This window comes from Haliotis rufescens, unplaced genomic scaffold, assembly GCF_023055435.1.
Source record: "Haliotis rufescens isolate VD_foot unplaced genomic scaffold, xgHalRufe1.0.p SCAF_8, whole genome shotgun sequence".
Taxonomy (NCBI): Eukaryota; Metazoa; Mollusca; class Gastropoda; order Lepetellida; family Haliotidae; genus Haliotis; species Haliotis rufescens.
Window position 1 is genome coordinate 16,092,835 of NW_025964372.1, and position 26,685 is coordinate 16,119,519.

At 42.0% G+C, this 26,685-nt stretch overlaps 1 protein-coding gene across 3 annotated transcripts; it reads left to right on the forward strand.

Moving 5' to 3' along the window:
- The first annotated feature begins 366 nt into the window (after positions 1–366).
- On the forward strand, positions 367–24,816 carry LOC124144794. Of its 3 annotated transcripts, none has more exons than XM_046514355.2 (5): positions 367–608; positions 16,347–17,897; positions 20,189–20,292; positions 21,015–21,317; positions 22,962–24,816. In XM_046514355.2, exons 3-5 carry the CDS (start codon positions 20,224–20,226, stop codon positions 24,645–24,647), a joined length of 2,058 nt encoding a protein of 685 aa, XP_046370311.2. In that variant the 5' UTR covers positions 367–608; positions 16,347–17,897; positions 20,189–20,223; the 3' UTR covers positions 24,648–24,816. The 3 variants fall into 3 exon arrangements, with proteins under 3 accessions (XP_046370311.2, XP_046370312.2, XP_046370309.2); XM_046514356.2 differs by having other exon boundaries at positions 17,831–17,897; XM_046514353.2 differs by lacking the exon at positions 16,347–17,897 and having other exon boundaries at positions 368–608.
- The last annotated feature ends 1,869 nt before the right edge of the window (positions 24,817–26,685 follow it).

A 26,685-nucleotide genomic window follows, 5' to 3' on the forward strand; every position in this document is an offset into this window, starting at 1 on the left:
CACAATATACATCTTGATTGTCGTTCAGATTGTCTTGACTGGGCGCCGCCATTTTGTTTGAAGCAAATGCAAGTTATACTAGAGGTGGAATCTGATTGGTCCATAGGCGAGGCTTAGAAGGGCCATAACTCGTAACAGCCCCTGGTGGCGCTACGATCGAACCCCGGAATTCCAGCCTAGTTCGGAAAGGGTGGAAACCTGGCTTTTAAAATCAGTTAACTCTCTTGCCTCGGGAAGATGCTGGGTGATATGATATAAACCAATAATCATTGCCTTAGAGACTTGTACATAAACAACTGCGAGGAGAAACTTGTACATGGCGTGTATAAGAGAATGTGTACGGTACAATAGCACACATGTCAAAATTGGAAATACGTGTATCTGTCATATATTGTTGTGTCAGTGATAGCTGTTTTAATCGCGTCGGTGTGGCGTCTACCATCTACCACGTATCAAGAGTCTGTGGCCAGCCCCCCTACTTGTCCCGGAAATACAAGCCACTCACAATCGAGTGCTGGAAGTCGCTGTTTGCTCGAGCTCCACCGCGCACTTTGTCCCTGTATTGCAACTGTGCGGGTGGGCCGGTTGATAGGATTTATATAATAAAGGTAAGCTTCCTTTACGAATGCTAAAATAATATGTATCTAGTAAGTTGTACTGAGAGACTGCTTTCTTTGTTCACGATAGGTCTGATGTTTCATTTTTCCCAGGGAAGTATTTGTTTAGTATTTTTGTGACTTGAAGAAGTGCGCCATTTTGATTCTCGAAAACATCGAATGCGTAAAATATAGCGAGAGTGATATAATCTGTACTGGCAAGCGATCAGTTATCGCCGAGGACCAATTATCCCCAACTCCCCGTTAAAGCGCACATGTGATGGCATCTCGTTTTACCTTTGCTCGTTTTATTAGAAAAGAGAAATAATTACACAAAAAAAGATTAAGAAATAATTAAGAAACAAACGATATAGTCACCATTCTCAAATACAATTTCAAAAGAGACACGCAGGCGGTTTCACGTGACTAATTCACGCGTTAACAAACATCCAACAACACGATGATGCACATTCAGTTCTGTCATAGATGCCACTGTCATTTCTTCCCCAAATTACAATTATAAAACCTATTTGATATAATTTTCCAAAAATGCATAACCCTATATATATCGCGAAATCCCTAGTACATGGTGTTGAGGAGGAGCATTAGACTTACATTTAGTCTCTGAAATCTTATTTTACACAATATCCTTCTTGACTCTAAAAATATAAAAAATTCCCCATGCTGATTTCAGAATAGTGGAATAGAGCTAGCTTGATCTGGCTAGACTTACTTTTGTATGAATTTCTAGATTTATTTGTTTTTCATAAAATAAATATATTCCACGGTCATGGTGCAGGGCTAGAAGAGCATGTGTAAATAGACTTTGGGGGATGTTGGTGTCCTGCAGTTTGCAGACGACAAATTGATAAAAGCATTTCTTATAAATTTTAATGAATATAAAAATTGAGTGCGATACCAGAGAAAATAGAAAAATAAATTTGTATAACTGAAGCGGTGTGCGTGATCACGTGGCACGTGCTGTGTAGACGATGGCGATACGGATCGAAGGGATCTATTTCCACTGTTTTGATTTCCCGTCGTCGCGTTATAACAGAAATCTACTGAAACTTTTTAAACGGACATAATACGCGCATTTGCTAGCAGTTTCACACAAATCAAAGTTATTGGCACAGTTAACTTTGTACTCGAAATATTTTTTAAATAACCCGGAAAAAATTCCTTCAGTGAAGATTTATATAAAAAATTCCTTCCTCCCTCTCCCCTCCTTACTGAAAAGAGCGAGGAGTCCCTGCCTCTTGACAGTTAGCTGATTAAATGCCTTAGGCGTCTGTCGCAAACTGTAGCAGACGACTCTTTTCTTTACTTCCGGATGACAATCTCACATTCAATGAGTTCAACTAATAATATCAGCAAATGTGTCAACTAAAACAGGTAAGTACCCACATAAGATCTATGAGATGGTCGTGAATCGGGTACAGTGTAGTTTCTATGAGACATACCATTCTTTCATTACAGACGCTCTAGGGGCGGTCGGGTAGCCCAGTGGTTAAAGCGTTCGCTCGTCACGCCGAAGACCCGGGTTCGATTTCCGACATGGGTACAATGTGTGAAGCCCATTCCTGGTGTCCCCCGCCGTGATATTGCTGGAATATTGCTAAAAGCGTAAAACCATACTCACTCACTCACAGACGCTCTAAATATCATTACATAATTATAATATATAAGATAGATAGTACAGATATGAATCGTTGTGTTTAGTTGTAATGCCCTTTCGAATCAAACAATCTTATGAACAATCTGAGCAAGAGGCTACTATCATATCATTCATATGATCAATAGTTTGACCTTTGAGTAGTTTAACTGCCTATATTTTGCTGGTCTATTTCAAATACATCTGCTAATTAAGAACAGAAAACAATTATAGAAGTTACTTACTGTCCTGACATACAATATACTACGGCCATATTAAAGAATAAGTTGTTGATGAGGGTTTATTTAATAAATGAATTATTTATTATTATATTTGCCATGTACATATACACTATTGACTTTGTCAGATACAAATAGCTTTGAATGACAATCAGGAAAACTATGACAATTATTTTAGTTTCATCAAATTAAAAATTAACGCAGCTTATAACCTCGCATTTACAAAAGGATGTGATGATCATCATGTGTTCAGTTCACAAAAATTGAAAATGAAAGACTTAGTTGTGTTTTCTCTTCCACGTGGTTGATCTCTCAGTTGAAGACATGCTGAAATCTGGTATTATATTTAGAATGATCATGTTTATGTAAGGCATATATATGTTGATATTGAAAAAGGGTGAAAAGAGAGAGATTACTCAGTACGTTATGTGTTAATCTTAGTTAAAATTGGACAATATGTGTCATGTTTGACATAATAAATAGTGGACACAGTAAGTCACAGCTAGGAGTATCCATCTCCCTCCCTGTGGCCGAGCAGTCTCTTGGGGACTAGGGCTGGGACGGGGTAACTCGAGTACCCGGGTCGGGTGGGTACTGAGTAGGATCGGGGTACCCACAGGACTACCCGTACCGGTGGTTAGTCACGTGATATATTATTTAATGACTCTATAAAATAACTCTATGGTTACACTACAAGTCACAAATGTTCGCATTTCTTTCTGACTATGCACCCGTTCCTTCTGACTTTTCATATCGTTGAAATAACTTGAGTCAACTTCAGTGTATGCATGACCAGATTGTTTAATGCATGTATCTACGTTTTGGCAGTGCTATGGTTAAAAGATTTATTCCCAATTGAACATTTTGTACCTATCTCTAGAGACCTACAGTGGGTCGGGTAATAGGGGTGGGTGGGTACTCGTCCCAGCCCTATTGGGGACCTCTCCTAGCAGGGGGGGGGGGGGGGGGTCCGGACAGAGTATTTTCCGGCCGCGGGACAAAGTATGTTATTCGGGCAGGCAGCCAGGAATGAATGCAGGTCAAGGCTATGGCTCTTCCTTCACACTGCTCTCTCTTCACGCTGTTATTGCTTCAGGTGATTGTTAAACAAGATTAAATACCAGGCTACTATAACGTGTAAATAACACACTTCAAACAACGGGTTTGATATGAGAGCAAATAACATTTCAAAGATGAATTTAGTCGAACACCGATACCAGTTGCTTAAAATGCCTTTGAAACCAGGGCGAACTGAAGGTGTATTTGTCACCTAAAAACATGGCGGCGTGACATATTCACAATGTTTGGTTGAACACAGTAAATCCTTCTAAACATTCTTCAAACCTACAGCGGATGTAATCACACCACAAACAAAGCTAACCAAATGAAACCCTACACAACGGTATATCAGACTACTGTCGAACCCTGTTATCTCGAATGTACCGATATATCGAACCTATTTTCCTATCCCGACCGCCTCACTATATAAATGCATATTAATTTGCCCTCTTATCTTGAATTTGAGATAAAATAATACATATTTTAAAGTTCAACAAAGTTTGTTAATAACAACCAATTAGTACTTTCCATTAATCCTCTGCTTCCATTTGTTGGAGCTTGGATGGCCCAGTCGTATAAGGCGCTACGATTCGCTGTGCAGAGTTGCGTCCCTTGGTCACGCCAGAAACCTATGATTGTGGGTTCGAATCCCGGTTCGCCCCGATTATGTTTCTAGGTTTGTCAGCACCATACCCGTGCTCGTGGGTTTCACCGAAGTGGTAAACGTCTGAGACCTGCATCACTTCGGGCTTTCCTCCCACATTAATCTGACACGCCGCGATATAACTGGAATACTGACTCACTCACTCCTTCCATTGCAATGCTATTCTTTCCTTCCTCAACATATCACGCATATGCCATTAACTGGCGGGGAACTTTTGCTGTATTTTTTTGTTTGTTCTTTAACTCCGCACTTAGCAATGTTCCTGCTTTATGACATCTTCCTGAGGCAAGAGAGCTAACTGACTTTAAAAGTCCAGTTTCCACCCTTGCCGAACTAGGCTGGAATTCCTGGGCTCAATCGTAGCGCCACCAGTGGCTATTACGAGTTATCTCCCTTCCATGCCTCTCCTATTGACCAATCAGATTCAACCTCTCGTCTCACTTGCATTTGCTTCAATCAAAACGGTGGCGCCCAGTCAAGACGATCTGATCGATAATCAAGATCTATATTGTGATAAAACGAGTCTTACATCACGAAGTGCATCAAATCACGTGAGCACCTTGATTAAAAACATGAAAAGATTTAGAAAATATCTGTTGACAACGAGTTAGCGGTGCACATGCTTTGCAAATCCTGCAGTCGACCGAAATCTGCATGACACTTTACGAACCGGAATTCGATTTCGGTGCGCGATTTTGATTGGACTCTGCATAGACTCGTTAGTCCAGCCAAAATGTAACTCCATAATACCAGCCTAGTTCGGCAAGGGTGGAAACTGGACTTTATAGTCAGTTAACTAACTTGCCTCGGGAAGATGGCTTTATGACGGCGGTCTGTAAATAATCGAGTCTGGTATCTGTAAAACGCAGCTCGAATAAGGTTGTCTGTAACTAGAGTTGAGTGGAGAGAGATAAGTGTTAGTGCTAACTTGGGATGGAAAAAAGTTTATCAGCCGATACTTTTATGCAGTGATATAATGATCCCAACAATAATAACCGAACAATGGAAAAAAATATTAAGTTATATGAAATTTAGATTTATTGTCATGTATAAAAATACAAAATAACATGTACCAAATTTAAATGCAGTCATGATAACATTTACGTCACCAACTGCACATTATTTAAAACTGGAGTTTATTATGTCTCCTACATCCTGTGAGTAGCACGACATTCATGTCTTATTTATATATGGTACTATAGATAGTTACAAACTTATTAAGTTTCACAAGTGTCACAAGAAATGTCTCAATACTACTTACAAATAGTTTTCTCTTGTATAGTAGGCCAATTCCTCATATCCCCTACGACAGGCTGACCCATATGACATACCCTCAATCATTACATACACCTACTAACAATTAGAAAGCGGATATGTGAGAAACACAAATTATTGTTAATGCAGGAAAGTGTTTGTCTGGTAGGCATTAAGTGATAACGAGGGAGAGTACTGGTATGTTTACTAACAGCTAGCCAGTGAAATAATAATAATAATAATAATAATAATAGCGGTTGTTCTATTCAAATAAAAATGCGTTTTCTCTGCTTCTTTTCTCCTTTGCCGATTTCACATGTGGAATATATGCTCGCTAGCCTGGCAACGGGCTCTATTAAAAAAACAAGAAACAGCGTCAGCACTATCCCCCCGCCATGGGGCACATTATTTGTTCATAAAGTAGACTAAAGTGCATAACATGGCAGTTAATGTTAACTATCAAAGAATGTTTTTTTGAAAAATGTTAAATTAGTACACACAAAATGCCCCTTCTCAAATAAACAAAACTATGGCACCAATGCTCGAACTCTTTTGAGATCGTTACGCGTTATATTACATCACTGTGTGAAATTTCATTTCTCTAACTTAAATAGTTTTTGAGAAAATGTGTCCCCATGCAATAATCTTGTGGACGCGACGTTAAACCCCATTTCACATCACCCACCATCGTGGCGGAGGATAAAAAAACTATTTCACAGTCGTGATGAGTGAATAGTTTTCAGACAACTTCGCATCCAAGTAATAAAATAAATATATGCATATGGATCATATTTTAATTGAATAATTTGATTACAATTAACTGGGTTGTTTCCATTTTGGACGACGTTACTTCCTGATAACAGCCAACATGAGGCAAAATTGACGCTGTAACTGTAAACACTATCACCCGCCTTGGTGTTAACACTGACTCGTGCTGCTGGAGGTGTGTTATCTGAGTCTTGCTTGGCCTGTCACATTCTCTGGATTTTGCTATCAACCACAGATACAGTGTGGAGAAGCCGAGTTTGTTTCGTGGGAACCAAAACGAGTCTGATGGGTGTAATTGTGTGCTAGAGCAACTGTTAGTTTGAGAGAATTGAGAGATTACCTAGGTTTGCAACCAGAAGTGTTTTAGCATGTTTTGTAGCCGCTGAGATTGAGGAACAAGCTCATTTTTTTCTCTTTTCAACATACTTTGAAATGTACAGAACAAACGTATTATAGCGTAAACCCCAAGTTTATCACAATGGGTGGATCTGAATATATCCTATTTCGTTAAACATTTACTTTTTCATACAGGCTGGTTTATCTGCCACAGGCTGCTTGCTCTCTTATCATAGGCCTCCGCTTGTGATAGCCCCATAAACGAGAGGGCGAAGTTAAACAAATCGAATCCAAGATAATTTAACTGTGCGGGGGAAAAGAAGGAAATGATATAATGGAAAGAATGGGTATGATGGTGTCACACCGATTGACTCGACTGTAGAACCATGTTCACTGTTCAGCATTTATGAATTGAACACAATTGAATGTTTTTACAAAGTCTGCCATACAGCGAGTGAGCGAGCATGATGTTACTCCGCTTTTAGCATATTCCAGCTATATCCTTCGACTTGGTATATTTGCATCTTGAAACGATATTTTTATGTAGTTCAAGGTTGAGAAGTGATGTTTACTGACTGGAATGCAATGGTAGTACAGTTGTATGATATACATTTGGGGGCTTCGAGAAAATGACGTGATAGACCCTGCCTGGGGACAGTTCCCTTATTTGCTGCTTGTGTTAAAGATATGCGCATGTGTAGAGTAGGTCCAACGTACCCAGAGCCTGTTGGACGGACGAAAATGAGGATCGGGGGGACACAATGGGGGTTCTCACTGATTGCGTGTCATCGTACCTCGTCTTGTACGGGTCGCTGTCATCAACAAGTGGTCTGCCTGTCCCAGACCCGACTTAAAGCTGAGATAATGTTCTTTTGGACTACACCATTCCAAACGGTTGTGATGAAATATATTATAGTTTCTTAAATTCGTTGTTCGAATCCCAGATTCGCCCTGGTCATGTTTCTGGTTTGTCAGTTCCACCCCCGTGCTCGTAGGTTTCATCAGAATGGTAAGCACCTAAGACTTCTATTACCTGGGGGTGAATACTGTGCAAAGCAGCCTTACACCACACTCGCCCACTTCTAAGGTCGTGCCAATTTTATTTGTCCCAAGGTCACTGTCATTAAAGCTTAAATATTGATAAACAAAGCTTAACATAATTTGACTGGATATAATCGTCTTCTTGATTTATCCAGATGTCAATCTCCTTGGAAATTCCAGATTAGAATAGGTCCCAAGCAATCTATGCTTATTGTTCTAGGTGACTTAATTAATGTCTTGGCAAGCCTCGGAGTTCTTCCACTTTTCTCAACTCGTGTTGATATATTTGATACTAAACGAGACTCTGGTGAGGTTCTCTATATTTCGTCTTATTTATATTCTTAGGCTTGTGTATGATATATTACTAAAAACACTGAAAAAAATATATCATCCGTCTATGTTGCTGATTGACAAAGGTCAAGGTCACCTGAGTTGTTTCATACTTTCTTTTGACAACATTGCATTGTGAAATGAGGATATATCCTGCAATGGACTTATGAAGTATATGCTTGAGGAATTTTTACGACACATACCATACGTTAAATGTCAAGGTCCAGTGACATTATTGTCTTTCCCTTTTTTTCCCCCTTTTTTTTGGGGGGGGGGGGGGGGGGGGGCAAGATAAGTCAAAGGTAACGGTCAACGTTTGTAAAACATGACCATATCATTTGTCAGTCCCTGAGGAATAGTACTTCAACAAGCATTGCATTTGATACATACATGCAAGTATCTGAAAGATATTCTACCACATCAAATGTTGTTGCATGTCTACGAAAGGTCAAAGCCATCTTCAGGTCATTGTGGACAGTTGTATTATTCGTTGCCTGTTACTGCTGCACTTTTTTTTTAAAAATCCTTAGTCTTGGTATTTTTGCATCTTGGAAAAATATGTTGATGTCGGTCATATTTACTGACTGGAATAGCATGGTGGTCTGTTATACTTCTAAGTGTTTGGAGAAAATGGCAAGGGAGTAGCTGCCTCTAGTTTCCTTATCTGCTGCTTGTGTTCGTGAGATGTGCAATGTGTAGTATAGGTTGAAAGTACCAAATGTGCGTTCTCACTGATTGTGTCATTGTAGCTCGTCATTTTTGGGGCGTTGCTCACTCATGCTATCAACAACTGGTTTGCCTGTCTAATACTCGATTATTATAATGATATCAGGTGTTCGCGAGAAGGTGAGCGTTTCCGCACACATAAAGGCAAAAAGTCACCTGCAAAATATTTTGAAAGCTTTTCTAAGGTTTTGATTGCTGTTACCTTGACCAAACAAGTTTTGAGCATTAGTCGTTTGAATCTTCGTAGAAAGACATGTCAGCAATGAAAACCAGTAATATCGGCCAATGATAATTAGGTTTAAAGTCACATGACCCGATTTAAAATGATGGCCTAGTAATCAAATCTGGAGGGTAACTTTGACAAACATTGATTAGAATTTGTCTATGTTATATCTGTGTTGCGTCCTTTGGGCGTGCCAGAAATCTATGTTCTTGGGTTCGAATCCCAGATTCACCATTATTATGTTTCTAGGTGATTGGAGGGTTAGCCAGACTCACTCACTGTACATGTATAAACATATGTTAAAGGTAATAATTCGATCAATTGGATATTACTACCGTAACTGTGGCGAAGAAGAAACTAGTACTTCATTCATTGAAAGGGTTGGTGCAGCCAAGTGGTTAACGTACATGTATGTTACATTGTCATGCCGAAGACTAATGTTCGATTTCCCGCATGGTTACATGTAAACCCATTCTTTGTGCCCCTCGCAGCAACCGCAATTATTCACATTATTTTATCTCAATAGTATTGTGACAAAGTAGCCTGGACTCATTCATTACCACAGTTTCGTTTTAAGCCTGATGCAAAATGTTGCAACGCTAATGGTGGGTCCAATGAAATTACACTCGTGTGCGAGAGTGAGTGAGTGAGTGAGTGAGTGAGTGAGTGAGTATGGTTTTACGCCGCTTTTAGCAATATTCCAGCAATATCACGGCGGGGGACACCAGAAATGGGCTTCACCCATTGTACCCATGTCGGGAATCGAACCCGGGTCTTCGGCGTGACGAGCGAACGCTTTAACAACTAGGCTACCCGACCGCCCCGTGGGCGAGAGTTGTGATGTGCGTAGATAGCGATAAGAGAGATGGAGATGATGACGACACTACCGAAACGAACCATTGCCGGCGGGTCACTCGCTGTTCATCTCAGATACAGATGATGGCCGCTAAAACTATGGTTTGTACAGTTTGAAGATTTCAGTGTTACTTGCTACAACAGTGGGTATAACCCGAGCTCTTGTTTCACACCACAGGAAGGCAACACCCTTTTCAGAAGATGGCGATGGTATCTTTTGGAGGATGTGAGCGACAAGTGCCCAGTTTGGTCTTGTCCCAGTTCCAGATGGGTCTCCAGTTCATTGACCAACTAATGGCTGGATTACAGGTGACCCAGTTCAAGACTGGTATCCAGTTCATTGACAAACTAATTGTTCCACTGCAGTTTTATTACAATGTCACACGAAATATAGCAAATGCTAGTACGGCTTTCTCAAAGGCTGAAAGTGAGTTAGAAAACCATATCCGTCGTCAAACCAAAAAGTGTCGGGAAGAGGAAGCGGAACTATCAAACATGCAGAGGAGACACCAAGAATTCTTAAAATCTCTGGCAGGCTTAGACGATTCTCTGGAGTCTTTGTCCAAAATACTCGAGGGACAAAGAAAGAAGGTTGCTAGTGCTGAAGCAGATTTGAAAGATTCTGAGAAACGTGTCCAAAAGGCACAATCTGACTACGAAGACGCCATCGCAACTAGAAACGGGGTTCGGGTAGCAGGATGGGCGACGATATGGATACCTTTTGTCGGAGTATCGCTCTTGGCAGTGTCTGAAACGGCACTGAAAGAATGTGTTGATAATGCAGAACATTGCCTTGACTCCACAAAATCGGATTTATCCAGCGCTGAAGACGCTCTACGTGAGATGGAAAAAGTTCGTGAAAATACTCAAGGCGATATCAAGAGCCGTGAAATGGAAAAGACCAAAATGGAAGACGAAATGGAGGAGACTCAGAAGAATATTTCTACATACAGGAAGGACATTAACGAGCAAAATCGAACCTTAACAGCGTTGAGGAAGGTGATGACTCGTCTGGGTAAAGTGTCGGGACGAGCAGAGGTACTAAATGATGCCACAGCCACCATGCATGATATAGCAGAGATCGGGATACCTCTTAAGAGTTTGTTTGACAGCTTTGAGGAGTTCATTACGCAACCAGAAATCTGGAAGAAGGTGCTTTCTCGTCCTGAATTTTTGGCCGTTTGCGATGATGACGATGGAGACTGGTAAATGAAAACAGAAATGATACCTTCAGTTGACAATTTGCCAAGGCTGTTGTCTCAATATCACGTTGAAAGATACTCCAGTTATTAAAGTGTTTGTTGAAACTTGTAACTGTTGAGCTGGTTTTATTTGAAAATGCTTGACAGTAAATATATGTAGATAGTGTGATTGTGCCTTGGAACACGGAAAAATAGGTCGTCTATAATTGTTTACGTGTTTCTCCAGCCAGGCCAAGATTCCCGTCGCCCCGGTGGATATTAAGCATCCTGCTATGGAAAACAATTCCAATTCATAAAACTATTCCGTGCTTTTTGAACGTGAGGATATTTGAGAAGGGAAATAACTCTGTTTACTGTTTGTCACTTCTTGCCCAGGGTATCACGACTTATATGTCTTCACAAAGTCTGTCATGGAAGGAGCTCATTTTGAAGTGAACTCACACCATTCAGTATTGTCATTATTAATTTTTTTCTGTTATTTCGGAATAAATGAAAAAGTAATTGTAGTATACTGAGGCTATTTATCCCGCCGATCTATCCCAACTCATCTTGTGTTTGTTTGTTTTTGTGTTCCACAAACATGTAACATTACTAATTTAAAACTGTTAAAACTATGCGCCTTTGATGCCACTTATAAAAGACAAGGTCACCTTAGAGATGATTGTTTCATACTTCCCATTGGCAACGTCGCAAAGTAAAATGAGGTTATCCTGCAATGGACTTAGGCAGTATGGGGAGTTCTTTTGTCACATGCCATGTAAATGTGATAGGTCAAGGTCAGGAGAATTTGTCTTTCTTTAAATTTCAGAAAGCTTCAATTATTTAAATTTATCTAAGATGGGGTCCTGCTTTGAAAATCTTTGGTCAAGATAAGTCAAAGGTGAAGGTCAATGACCATATTATTTGTCAGTTCCTGAGACATAGTTTCTGCAACAGGCGTGACATTTGATATATTCGTGTATGTGAACACATTCTTAATCATCAAATCTTGTGTCGTTAGAGGTGACAAACAGGATCGGGTGGTGAGGCTCGCTGACGTGGTTGATGCATATCATCGATCCCAACTGCGTGGATCGATGTTCATGATGTCAATCACTGGATTGTCTGATCCAGACCCGATTATATACAGACCGCCGTCACATAGCTGGAATATTACGGTGTTAAACAACAAACAAACAAACCTAACAAAGGTCAAAGTCATCTTCAGGTCATTGCACAATGGGGTTGGTTAGCCAAGAGGTTTAAGCTTTCGCTCTCCACGCTGAAGACCTGGGTTCGATTCCCACGAGGGTACATTCTGTACGCGGCCCCCGCAATGAACTTGCTCGAATTTTGCTAACATAAAACCAAACTCACTCATTCAGGTCTTTGCGGAAAGTGGTTGTGTTATTCGTTGCCAGTTACTGCTGCACTTTTATTTGAAAAACCCTTAGACTTGTTATTGTTGCATCTTGAAATTGAATTTTCATGTGGGGAAAGGTCTTGTTTACTGACTGGAATAGCATGGTGGCCTGTTATTCTTTGGGGGACTTTGAGAAAATGTTCCCTAATGTGTTGCTTGTGTACAAGAGATGTGCAATGCATGGGCGGATACAGAAAAAAATCTTTATTTCTGTATAAATAACCACCAAAGACAATAAATGGATCTTAATTGTGCACTTAAATTTTAATGATGTTTCTGGATTGTCCGTACTTACCCGTGGTCGCGGGGTTCATCAGAATGGTGGGGCGGTAGGGTAGCCTAGTGGTTAAAGCGTTCGCTCGTCACGCCAAAGACCCGGGTTCGAATCCCGACATGGGTACAATGTGTGAAGCCCATTTCTGGTGTCCCCAGCCGTGATATTGCTGGAATATTGCTAAAAGCAGCGTAAAACCAAACTCACTGTCTCACTCATCAGAATGGTACATGTTTGAGACATGTATCAATTAGGGTGACACACCAAGCTGGTGACCCGCCATGATGTAATTGAATACTGTCGAAAGCGCTTAAGACATTGTCCTAAGAAACCGAGATTAGATCACGTACTTAAAATCCGGGTAAGGGTCGGCAGCTACTTGACTGTGAGCACCTATTTTAGCAGCGTCGGTTCATTATCAGCAGACTCGTGAAGATCCGGGATAGAATAGGTCTTCAGCAACCCATGCTTGCCGTAAAAGGCGACTACGCTTGTCGTAAGAGGCGACGAACGGGATCGGGTGGTCAGGCTCGCCGACTTGGTTGATGCATGTCATCGATCACACTTGCGTGGATCGATGTTCATGACATCAATCACTGGATTGTCTGTTCCAGATTCGATTATTTAGTCCTCCGTCAAATATTGCTGAGTGCAACGTTAAATAACAAACCAACTGCAACAACTTATTAATAAAATCGATATTTCGTGATTCTGTGTCAGGTGGCAAGGACTATAGACGCCAGGTTTTAAGTCATTGCAGTATCCATGTGTTTGCATAGAGAAGCGCTTTTTACAATGATGGGTCGCACGTCTGCCCCGAAGTTAATTTTCGGCTTCGATGCAGATATAAGAAACAGTTCACCCCTGATGAAAATCCAAGGGACAAAACTATTGCCATAACCAGGAGGTGGTGAGGTGAAATGGGGTTTAACGTCGCGTCCAAGATTATTGCACTTATATAGCGACGTGCATGTACGTGTGTGTGTTTGTGTGGCTGCTTGTACTAGTCCGGACTGATGCCGATTTATAGTGCTAGCCCACTGAGATACCGTGTCGCAGTTTAACATGAATACCCCACTCAGACACAGTATACTGACTCCGAGTTGACCAGTCCTTGTTTTAGCCCCTTAATGCCGAGCGCCAGACAGGGTAACAACAAGTACCATCTTTTAACGTCTTTTGGTACGACGCGGCCGGGGATCGAACCCCGACCTTCCGCTCTCCGGGCGAACGCTCTACCTCTAGACCACAGAGGCGGTCTCGCCATAATCATGAGACATCTCTGGTAAAAGCACAGTCCATTGTACGGTACCGACAGTATCATACGCATGTGCTTTATGAATCACTATCACATGGAGATGTTACCAGGTTTTCGCATAAAGGTAAGCGTGCCGTGCCCCACCGGTGGCACCCGTCACAAAAGCGTGCAAAGGCAAGGCAATTGTTCACCTGAAAGCACACATGAAAATTGTCAAAATAGGGAATTGGACATCCCTTTGGTCACTGATGCGTCAAATCTGGAAATGTCCTCCACATGTCCACAAAACGTTACTGATGCCTTCATTGTTGGAACCCTTATCACGCAACTTTGAGCAGAGTTGTATTACGCTGTTTGAAATCTTCGTAGAGAGACGAGTCAGCTACGAAAACCAGTAATGTCAGTCAATGATAACAAGGTTTAGGTCACAGAACCTGATTTAAAATATATGGTCTAGTTGTCGTCCTGGAAGATAACGTTGACAAACATTAATTAGAATTTGACCTGATCTAGTGTCGATACTCATAGATCAAGTACGGAAGTCAATAATATGGATTTATATAAACGAGATAAAGGTTTAACAACAATACATACCAGTAGAGCTGCCATGAATTAGCATAAAAGGGCTCAGGGTGCTTAGATGTGTAAGGCTCCGCAATTCGCTTTAGGCAAGAAAGAAATTTATGTTCCTGTTTTTGGGTGTGTTTTTTTGTAGGTGATTGATGTGTCAGCCGAACTCAATCACTATAAAAACATAGGTTAAAGTATGCAATCGTATCCCAATTGCGTGGATCGATGCTCATGATGTCAATAGCTGGGTTGTCTGGTCCAGGCTCGATTAGTTACAGGCCGCCGTCATATAGCTGGAATATTGCTGAGTACGGCGTTAAACAACAAACCAAAAAACGTAAAGAAGAAACCACTGCTACGTCCATTGAAATAGGTGATGAGGGTAGCCTAGTGGTTAACGTGTTTGCTCATCATGCCGAAAACTAATGTTCGATTCTCCGCATGGATAAATGTAAAGCCCGTTCTTTGCGTCCCTCGCAGAAACATCGATAGTCACAGGACTTTATGTCAATAGCATTACCCTGTATACATTCACCACAACTTCGTTTCAAGCCTGAATCAAATGACGTGAGGTTAATTATAACCGTCCAATCAGATTACACTCATCAGCGAAAGTAATCATGTGCTGAGATATCGATCGAGATGTTGACGTCACTTCCGAAACGAAGCACTGTTCAACTAAGATACAGACGATAATCGCTAATACTATGGTGTATACTGTATGAAGGCTTCAGTGTATCGGTAATGTTACGACACCTCCGCATGAATCCGAGATCCTGTTTGACACTGCAATATATGGGCCGACCATTTGATATTCTGAGGGGGAGGGATGGGATGGGATTTCAAACAAAAAACTTATCTGGACATATTCTCGAAAACAACTTGACAAAAATGATTAGACCACTCGTCTGTCACGCCGGAGGCCCGGGCTCGATTCCCTACGTCGGTACAATCGATTTCCTACGTCGGTACAATCGATTCCCAACGTCGGTACAATCGATTCCCAACGTCGGTACAATCGATTCCCTATGTCGGTACAATCGATTCTCTACGTCGGTACAATCGATTCTCTACGTCGGTACAATCGATTCTCTACGTCGGTACAATCGATTCCCAACGTCGGTACAATCGATTCCCTACGTCGGTACAATCGATTTCCTACGTCGGTACAATCGATTTCCTACGTCGGTACAATCGATTCCCAACGTCGGTACAATCGATTCCCAACGTCGGTACAATCGATTCCCAACGTCGGTACAATCGATTCCCTACGTCGGTACAATCGATTCCCTACGTCGGTACAATCGATTTCCTACGTCGGTACAATCGATTCCCTACGTCGGTACAATCGATTCCCTACGTCGGTACAATCGATTTCCTACGTCGGTACAATCGATTCCCAACGTCGGTACAATCGATTCCCTACGTCGGTACAATCGATTCCGTACGTCGGTACAATCGATTCTCTACGTCGGTACAATCGATTTCCTACGTCGGTACAATCGATTCCCTACGTCGGTACAATCGATTCCCAACGTCGGTACAATCGATTCCCTACGTCGGTACAATCGATTCCCTACGTCGGTACAATCGATTCTCTACGTCGGTACAATCGATTTCCTACGTCGGTACAATCGATTTCCTACGTCGGTACAATCGATTCTCTACACCAATTTCTGGTGTCCATTGTTGGAATTTTGCTAAAAGCAGCGTAAAATCGTATTCACTCACTCTTTCACATATTAACCAACTAATACTGATTATAATACTGTCCTGTGTACAGTGGACGGATCGTAACCTGAAACTCACATGGAACTCCAAAGTCTAGCATGTGTTCGAGTTATGAAACAACCAATCGTAGAACACAACTTCATTCAGCTCCTCCACATTTTCAGAAGATGGCGATGGTATCATTTGGAAGAGGTGAACGACGTTTGCCCAGTTCGGTCGTGTCCACGTTCCAGTCTGGTCTCCAGTCCATTGACAATCTAATGACTGCACTGCAGGATGGACATTACAATTTCAAAAAACATGTAGAAATGGCTCATGTGGCTTTTTCAATGGCTGAGGATAAGTTAGACAACCATATCTATCGTCAAACCAGAAAGTGTCGGGAACAGGAAGCAGAACTATCAAGTATGCAGAGGAGAAACAAAGCAATTATTAAATCTCTGACAGGCTTGGAAGATTCACTGGAGTCTTTGTCAATAAGACTCAAGAAACAGAAGAAGGAGGCTGAGGGCGCTCAAGAAGAAGTGGACGATTCTGAGGAACGTGTCAAAAAGGCACAGTCTGAGTACGATGAGGTCAGTGAGACCAGAAATAAAGTTCAGACGGTCGTAAAATACACGTGGTGGATACCTGTAGTAGGAACTTCGGTCTCGATCTATGATCATGCGATACTCAAACCACGTGTTGATAATGCAGAAGGTTGCCTTGGCTCCGCCGAGTCAGATTTAACCAGTGCTGAAGACGCTCTACGTGAGATGACAGAACAACATGAGAATACTCGAGCCATTATCAAAAGACATAAGAAGACACGGACCAGACTGGAAGATGAAATGGAGGAGATTGAAGATGATATTTATGCATACAGGAAGGATATTAACACACAAAATAGAACCCTAACCGCGTTGAGGAAGGTGATGACTCGTCTGGGTAAAGTGTCGGGACGAGCAGAGGTATTGAGAGATGCCACGGCCATCATGCATGAAATAGCAGAGATCGGGATACCTCTTAAGAGTTTGTTTGACAGTTTTGAGGAGCTCATTACGCAACCAGATCTCTGGAAGAAGGTGCTTTCTCGTCCTGAATTTATGGCCGTTTGCGATGATGACGATGATGATTGGTGAATGAAGAACACGTGCTTCCAAGACCACACGTCAACAGACAGGGAGGCTTTTCGTTTCCATGTGAGATTAATTGGAGGAACGCAATTCCATATTTGAACTATACCTGTAAAAAAATGACTTTCGCAATGTGACAGTACGCATGCTGGACTTGAAGAACATGTTATGTATTGGATTGTTCTAATTTTACAAATATTCACATGGAAATAGGTCAAGCTCGATTCCTGGTCTTTTTTCATATAGATTTTGTAAATGCCTACATATAACGTTGGTCGTGAATGTCTACGACACCACCGCTACCTAATTAATGGTTGGTATTAGAAGTACATTCTCCAGATGAGACAGAGGCAGCAATTGGAATTAACTATCGCTGTGTCACACATGTCAAGATTTACCTTTTTGAAGATTCGTGTTGATTTTGTTTATTATGTGATTAATGCTTTGTCGTCGAAGTAGCATGTGGTGCATTGTTGTATTATTCAATTATTATCAATTTTTGTATCTTTATTACCTCATGAATGGTTTTGCAGATATCTTGTGTACCTACACGCCATATGTATGGTAACTGAACTATCTAGCCTCATCTAGACCAGTCATGTGAGTAGATGGCAAATGATTATTATCGTGTACTCACGGTGGGAATCTTGCATGTTAACCATCTGATCGATATTAAAGTGGCTTCTACAAGCGCACAAGCCGAGTCACGTCATATGAATAAATATTGTTTAAGCCGCCAGGTGTGGTGAGGTGAGGTGAGGTGATATGGGGTTTAACGTCGCGTCCAACATTATTGCACTTATATAGCGACGCGCATGTACGTGTGTGTGTTTGTGTGGCTAGTCCGGACTGATGCCGATTTACAGTGCTAGCTCACTGAGATACCATGCCGCAGTTTAACATGAATCAGCAGGCACCTGATCTGTACAACAAGTACCATATTTTAACGTCTTTTGGTGGGACGCGGCTGAGGATCGAACCCCGGACCTTCCGCTCTCCAGGCGGACGCTTTACCATTAAACCACGGAGGCGGTCTAAGCCGCCAGGAGTTCAATGATGAAGTTTTGCAATTGTATACCGAAATGTCAGCTTGGTGTGGTAAGATAGCTCGAACTGATGCAGGTTTTAGACGTTTACCACTTTGGTGAAACCCACGAGCACGTATTAGGTGCTGACAAACCCAGAAACATATTTTCAGGGCGAAATATGGATTCGAACCCACAATCATAGGTTTCTGGGACGCCAAGCCTGAGGGACGCAATTCTTGACAGCAAAGTGCGCCAACTTAGCGGCCAGTAAATACGAGTAATCGAGTATGGCACACGCAAATCAGTGGTTGATAGCATGAGCCACACCGTCGGGTTACGATCATGTTGCTGATCTGTATAGAAAACGGACTAATCTTTAAATACTACATAGAAGTCTCTATTTCATACATACGAGAAAATTCCGATTTCTCTCTACAAATAAATAACATGAAAACAGGTATACTCTTGAAACAAAAACGCGAACACGGACTCAGAGGCACAGTTTGAACTTAGCTGCTCAAGCAAAACAGAAACATTAACAGGCAAATGTTTCTTGTAAAAATTGAAGTATTTTGTTTAATCGTGTAGTAACGTTTAAGGGGTTGGGGAGATGGATTTAGGGATCTCTGTATTAGTGTGTGTTTTTCTTCGAGCCGAAGAATTTGATATATAATTTTATATTAGATAGGGAACAATTGTCTATTCAATCTGAAGCCACATTATATTTTCCAGTATATGTTGAACAACTATATATTTTTATAAGAAATAATATTCTTCTTGGTGTAATGGTTAAGGAAAATGAGCAAGTCATGATTTCTAGCTTTCGCTAAATGTACGGATTATGTCATGTAAAAATGACATCAGGCACTCGTACATAATTCAATTTGTCGATGCCATGTTTAGTGTCATAAAAATAAGTAGTGTCTCCCAAATTATATAGGAAACCTGCAGATCATTTTTTGTCAGGTTCCCCCACCACCCGCGAACACATTCGTCCGACGTGCTCTGTAGTATTTTATCCAACTAATGAAACTACGGTCCGGTTTCAGCGATAGGTAATCCAGCATGTCCTCAAACCAATGGGCACTCATACTCAGCTTACATCGACAAATGGCAATATTTCTCGTGCAACATGTGCTTCAGTCTTGTGGCTATCTGCCCGAGTCATTGCCTCAATGCCAGGCAATGATAATTTAATGCCAGGCAATAATACTTCAATGCCAGGCAATGGTACTTCAATGTCAGGCAATATCAGGCAATGGTACTTCAATGTCAGGCAATGGTACTTCAATGTCAGGCAATAGTACTCCAATGCCAGGCAATAATACTTCAATGTCAGGCAATGATACTTCAATGTCAGGCAATGATACTTCAATGCCAGGCAATAGTAATCCAATGCCAGGTAATGCTTCTTCAGTGTCCGGAAATGGTACTTCAATGCCAGGCAATGGTACTTCAATGTCATGCAATGGTACTTCAATATCAGGCAATGGTACTTTAATGTCATGCAATGGTACTTCAATGTCAGGCAATGGTACTTTGATATCAGGCAATGGTACTTTAATGTTATGCAATGGTACTTCAATGCCAGGCAATGGTACTTCAATATCATGCAATGGTACTTCAATGCCAGGCAATGGTACTTTAATATCAGGCAATGGTACTTCAATGCCAGGCAGAAGTTTAATGCACGGTGTAGGTTCATAGCTAACTAAAACTAAACACATGTTACAACTATGCATACACCGGAAATCGACTGTATGTAGTCAAGGCCGGGATAAAAAATTCGAACTCATAAAGTTTTGACGAAGTCATTGCACACGCTTTTCTTTTTTGCACACGATATTTTCTTAATTCTGATAGACCATACGGACTAATAGAGGCTTAAGCGAAACAGCATGGCGGATGTCAGCAAGAAGACGATTGCCAAGGCAGAGAAAGGCCTGATGAGCCCGAAAGATGTTAAGGTAAGTATTTCAAAAGAAAAAGATAGAGGGTTAATGTTTGTTGTTGTTCGTCGCAATATTACAGGTACATGAAGGCGGCCTGTGAATAATGATCCACGCTGTCGGGGTACGATGACATGCAATCACCCAAGTCATCGAGCTTGACCACCCGCACACTTTGGTCCATAGACTGCTGGGGAACTTTTCTAATAGGGATTCCCCATGGGTTCCAAACAAGTACAGATCAAGCGCCCGCTAATCTGTGTTACCGTCATTTAAGTCTGTTTAAGACATCTCTAAGCCTAACGCGACTGAAGGCAAAGATTATCATTGTGCCTTCTATTACGCTAGGGACGGGAATTGGAATTGGAGAGGTTCCAGACAGGGAGGTATTGGTATTGAGAGGACGGGTATTGAGGAGGTGGTAGTTGTGCTGGAACTTGAGGTAGAGGTATTGAGAGGTAGTGGTGATGGAATTGGGAGGTACTGATATTGGGGTGGTAGTGGTACTTGAAAAATACATATCGGTGGAATGAAATGAAAACAAATGTAGAAGTGTGTTTGTTGTTTGAAAAGTCAAACACTTACTTAACTGTGACTGCCTGACCACCTGATTCATTGAGTCGCTTACTGCGACCAGCGTAGGTTCCTGGGGACAAATTCTACCCCCAGAATCCCCACAGGGCACCACCAAATCATGTAGAAAACGCTTAGGTTTACATTCAACCTGTTGTTGATTTCAGGAGGACATGATGTTGGTCCTTGGGCCTCACATGAACTGGCAGGAGATGCTGTGTCCCGCCCCTCTCTCGGTGTGTCTCCTGGGGCAACTGGTCCTCGTCACGCTGGACAAGGACGTGTCTCTTGTGTCGGAACACATGACAAGGGATCGCTTCAAACACACCGAGTACCCGGAGTCTCTGCGGACCAGCATCCTTCAAGTTGCTGATGAGGGATGGAATGCTTTCAACCTGGCCAACAAAAACATGGATCAAATTCGGCTGCTGACACTGCAGATTCCTCAACACGTCAAGAACGCTGTCAAGGTAATTATTTTTTAATACAGATTAAGGAGTGATTTAATGTTGGTATAGGTCTCAGTCTCCCAAGAACCGTGAACCTTTTGAACACCCGATTTTCTCCTACGCACCCTGAGGTTCTCCCGGACAACATGAATCTCATTCAGACACCCTGAGTCTCGACCAAACACCATGAACGGACACCATGACGTTCCCTCCTTGACACTCTGACTTTCTCCAAGACAGTGACGCTCCCTTTAAGACCCCCTTACTTACAACAACCAGTGTCACGGTGCAGATAACGGACCCCTGGGGACTAGCTGGTGCATGCCCTCGAGGTTTACAACCCCAGCTGTTATTTAGGGGCTTCACAGTCACCACTGAGCCACTCGCAACAAGTGAGATAAAAAATGCAAACATGTTAGACCACATGCATCCAATAACTGTCGACTTGTGAAGATCCGGGGTAGAATAGGTCTTCAGCAACCCAAGCTTGCCGTAAAAGGCGACTATGCTTGTCGTAGAAGGCGACTAACGAGATCGGGTGGTAAGGCTCGCTGACTTGGTTGATGCATGTCATCGATCCCAATTGCGTGGATCGATGCTCATGATATCAATCACTGTAATGTCTGGTCAAGACTCGATTATTTACAGACCGCCGTCATATAGCAGGAATATTGCTGAGTGCGGCGTAAAACAACAAACCAACCAACCAACCAACAACCAATAACTGTCTGCCAGTAGATAATTACCGAAATACTGAAGTACTATATATACTTTATTTAATAAAGACCATAATGTAAGTAAGAACCTACCAACACAAATACTCAATAAACTAACTGATCCAGCCCTCGGTATAAAATAGGTATACAATGTAGTTTGACAAATAACTGTGACAAGTTATAACGCCAGATTTAAGTAAGAAGAACCAAGAACCCAAAGGGTGGCGCAAGTGAGAGGTCCGGGTCAGCAGTGGCCGGGCTCCACAGTGGATCTGCCAATGTAATGACAGCCCAATTATTAATTACCCTGTTCGGACGTCAGAGGAAGCATTGGCAAAACCTGGTTATAAATACTGGGAACCTCTTTGGGCCAAATTGTGTTTATGTAAATTTGATGTATCAAGTTTAGACAAATACCAGAGTAAAATAAACTTCAGTACATTTGACGTGCAGATCTGGCCAATTTTAACAACTGCTAATTATAGTAATTATAATACGTAACTACTGACCAAATGATGAACAAGTTCTCAGAAGGAATTATCATTTCAAAATAGTAAATATAATTTAGTTAAAAACTCTTGAAAATTATAAACCATCCACTTCACATTTGGTTACAATATCATTTAAGGACGGATAACATTTTAAACGTCATAGCAAAAGACAATCTTAAACGAGTTGTGTTGAAAAAATGTGTTGTGAAACAGATATATATCCTGTTCTTGGAGTCTCGTCACAACCACGCACCACGCTCCCAGACACCCAGACTCTCTCTTTGGAACACCGATTGTCCCCGAGATACCCTCACTCTGCCCTGGGCACCGTGGCTCTCTCACAGACTCCTTAAACTCTCCCAATCAAAATAACTGTCCTCAAAACAATCATGACTCGCCCAGACATGTTCAATGTTCAATGTATATCGGTCCCTTATGAGTATATTTCTGTTTTTCAGTACATTGTCAATGGATCCGAAAAGGAAGTGCGCAATCTAGTTCCTGATTACTTAGCTAACATTAAGCGCATTACTGACACATGCGTTGTACGGGCTGAAGAAGTGGAGACACGATTTTGTACTATCATGGATTTGATAGGAGAACTACAGAAAGCATGCACATTTGCCGAAGGTCACTATTCTGAGAAACTGCTCAAAGCTGAAAAGGATCATGAGGTGAAGACATTGAGAATGAAGTCATTAGAAGAAAGAAAACAGCTCGCAGAAGAGGAGTACAATGAATTACGCGACCAGTTTAAAAAGGCCCAAAAATCGTACCAAAAAGCCATGAACTCTATGCCATCTGGTTGGAGCATGATCGGTATGGACTTCGTGGAAGGGCTGGCTAAATGCACACTTGGTGTCTGCCAATCAGTCTCCAATGCTATTACAAAGAAGGCCGCGAAAAAAGAATCCTCCAAAGACAAGCAGGTGCAGAAAGAAGAAGACAAGGAAGCTCTCCTGATGATGGAACTCCCACAACTATCGCATTGTGTGAAGACTCTCGTTACAGATTTCGATCAGATTATGCAGGGAACGGAAGTGGATCATCTCATGATGGTCGAGGCAACATTTCAGGATATTGTTCAGGCTTTGAAGTCCTACTCGGGAGTCTGTAAGCAGAAAGTGAACGACATTGTAGATGACGGGTATCAACTCATCAGGAAAATGAAGACTGCTGGTAAGCAGCTTGCCAAGGTACAATCACAAGAAAAAGATGCGAAGCTTATAGCTGGAAGGCTGGAAGGAAGAATGAAAGCACTGGAGACATTCTGTGCACATGCATTTGGACAGTCGCTGCAAACACCAACACCCATGATGTCCACTAAAGAGCAGGATAGTTCCAGTTCAGCTTCAGCAAAATATAGTGAACAGTGTAGATTCCAAGTTGAACAAACTGCCTCTTCTCTTGAATCAATCAGAGAGGACTTCAAGAGCAAAAGCAAATCATTACAGGAAACCAATGCCCATGTGACGTCAGTCATTGAAGAGCTTGCACACATTAACCTTGACAAGGTCAACTTTGATGAAATAAAACAACTGTTGCAGAGAGGTATCAAAGCTCTTGGACAGGTTCGAACACAGTGGGGAAAGTTGGTGAGATTTTTCACAACAATTTCAAACATCATCAAATGCTCCATGGATGAAAATGTGAAGAATTTCGTCCAGGGCGCCGAGCGAGGGGCAGAGTTTCGTCTTGAGTACACGATGTCGGACATGATGAGGGACATGATCTATGTCCAAGCATCTGAAGCCAACAAGCTATCGTACATGGTGAACAACTTGGCAGAGATGTATGTTGAAGTGTCCGAGAAGCATCTGATGGATCAAGTGGCTAGTCTTGGAGAGCTGCTTGCATTGGGTGGAGAGAACGACACTCGCGCCGTCACCCGAAAGATGTCCCAGTTGAACAGACAGGCACAGGACGCCACGGTGTCGATTGGTTTGATTGTTGCCCAGAAACAGCTGGAGTTCGACACAAAGGTGCAGAGGAGGATAGAGAGGATTCAAAGGGAGATGAAAGCCGTCTTACCTCCTCCTCCGCCAGAAGATCCAACGATCAAACAGCAGGAGAAAAAAGCAATTAAAGAAGCTGAGAAGTTCAAGGCAGAACACAAGGTGGTGGATGAAGATGATTGGGCGTGATCTCCTCCTTTAAGCCCCATACGCTAACATTCATCAAGACTTTATTCTGGAAAGAGGCCACCTGCCCATTATAGAGGTCACAGTGAGATATGGCTTACAGTTGCAGAGCGACAATTCATGATATCAATATACCAAAATGCACAATAGTTCTAATAAAATGTACAGTATGTTTTGTTTAGTTACTTGTTCTTAATATTAGACCGCCTTCGTGGTCAAAGGGTAGAGCGCCCCTCCTGGGTTCGATACCCGACAGCATCATACCAAAAGACGTTAAAAGATTCATGTTAAAACGACGGCATTGTAGCTCAGTGGGCATCAGTCCGGATTAGTACAAGCAGCCACACACACACACACACACACGTGCATGCACGTCGCTATTTAAGTGAAATAATCTTGAAAGCGAGTTATTTCTGAGTCGATGTAAGATGATTCATCAACTGAGTTGTTAATAAGTTTATCAGATTCGGAGGCAACAAAGTCAACAGTTGAAATATATAATTGATCATTTTCAAGTTTTTCACCGATACCTTAATACATTGATTCAAAATGACACACCCACTCTTGTGCTGTAATTTCATTGACGTAAGAGGCGACTAACGGGATCGGGTGATCAGGCTCGCTGACTTGGTTGATGCATGGCATCGTATCCCATATGAGTGGATCGATGCTCACTATGTCAATCACTGGATTGTTTGTTTCAGACTCGATTATTTACAGACCGCCGTCATGTAGTTGGAATATTGCTGAGTGCGACGTTAAACAACAAACAAACGAAACAAAACAAAACTAGGCTACTTCACCGCTCTCAGGCTGGGTTTAGCAACGAGAGAGTGAGTGAGTGAGTATGTTTTTACGCCGCTTTAGCAATATTCCAGCAATATCACGGCGGCGGATACCGAAAAGGTCTTCACACATTGTGTCCATGTCGGGAATCGATCCCGGGTATTCAGCGTGACGAGCGAACGCTTTAACTACTAGGCTACCCAAACGCCCCAGCTTAATGTTGAAGAAAGCCCGAAGTGATGAAGATCTTTGAAGCTTACCACTTTGGTGAAACCCAAGAGCACGAGTTGGTGCTGACAAACCGAGAATCATACCCATGGCGAATCTCGGATTCGAAGCCATGGTCATGGGCTTCTGGCAATTGGGAAGGAATGGTCTTGCTAGTAGAGAGCATTGGTGTTAAGTTCTCAGATTCCTAGATTTGATTGTAATGACTTGTTCCAGTTGTTCACTATGATTAACGTGTGGGAAATATTATATCACGGCGTGTCTGCTTGATGTGGGAGGAAAGTCCGAAGTGACGCAGGTTGTAGTAGACGTTTACCACTTTGATGAAATCTACGAACAGGGTTTGGTGCTGAGAAACATATTCAGGGTGATTAGGGATTCGAACTCTCTGCCGTATGTTTCAGGCACACCTAAGGGACGTACTCAGACACAGTATACTGACTCCGAGCCGACCAGTCTTTGTTTTTGCCCCTTCATGCCGAGCGCCAGACAGGGTAACAACAAGTACCATCTTTTAACGTATTTTAGTATGACGCGGCCGGGGTTGGAACCCCGGACGTTCCGCCTTCCGGGCGGACGCTCTACCACTAGACCACGGAGGCGGTATGTTTTAATGGTTCCGTCGGTTTGCATGTTTTCACAAAGAAACATGATCGATTTGTTTCGATTTTGTTAAGGCTTGATATTTCAGATGTTTAACGGCGTGTCGACTTCTTTTAGAGGATCCTAAGCCAGTTCCTGGTCTTCTGGATAAAGCGCCACCTCGGAGAGCGGAAGGTCAGAGGTTCGAACCCCGGTCACGTCTTACTAAAAGACAGTAAAATATGGTACTTGTTGTTACCCTGCCTGGTGATCAGCATTAAGGGGATAACACTGTGTCCGTGTGGAGTATTCATGTGAAACGACAGCGCATAGTCTGTCTCCAAGACCTTAGAAAATAAACAAAAAAGGAGTTCAACTCAAGTCTAGAATGATTTAGCAAGAATGAGGATGAAATTAAGGATGGATTTGGGATCTATTTTGATTG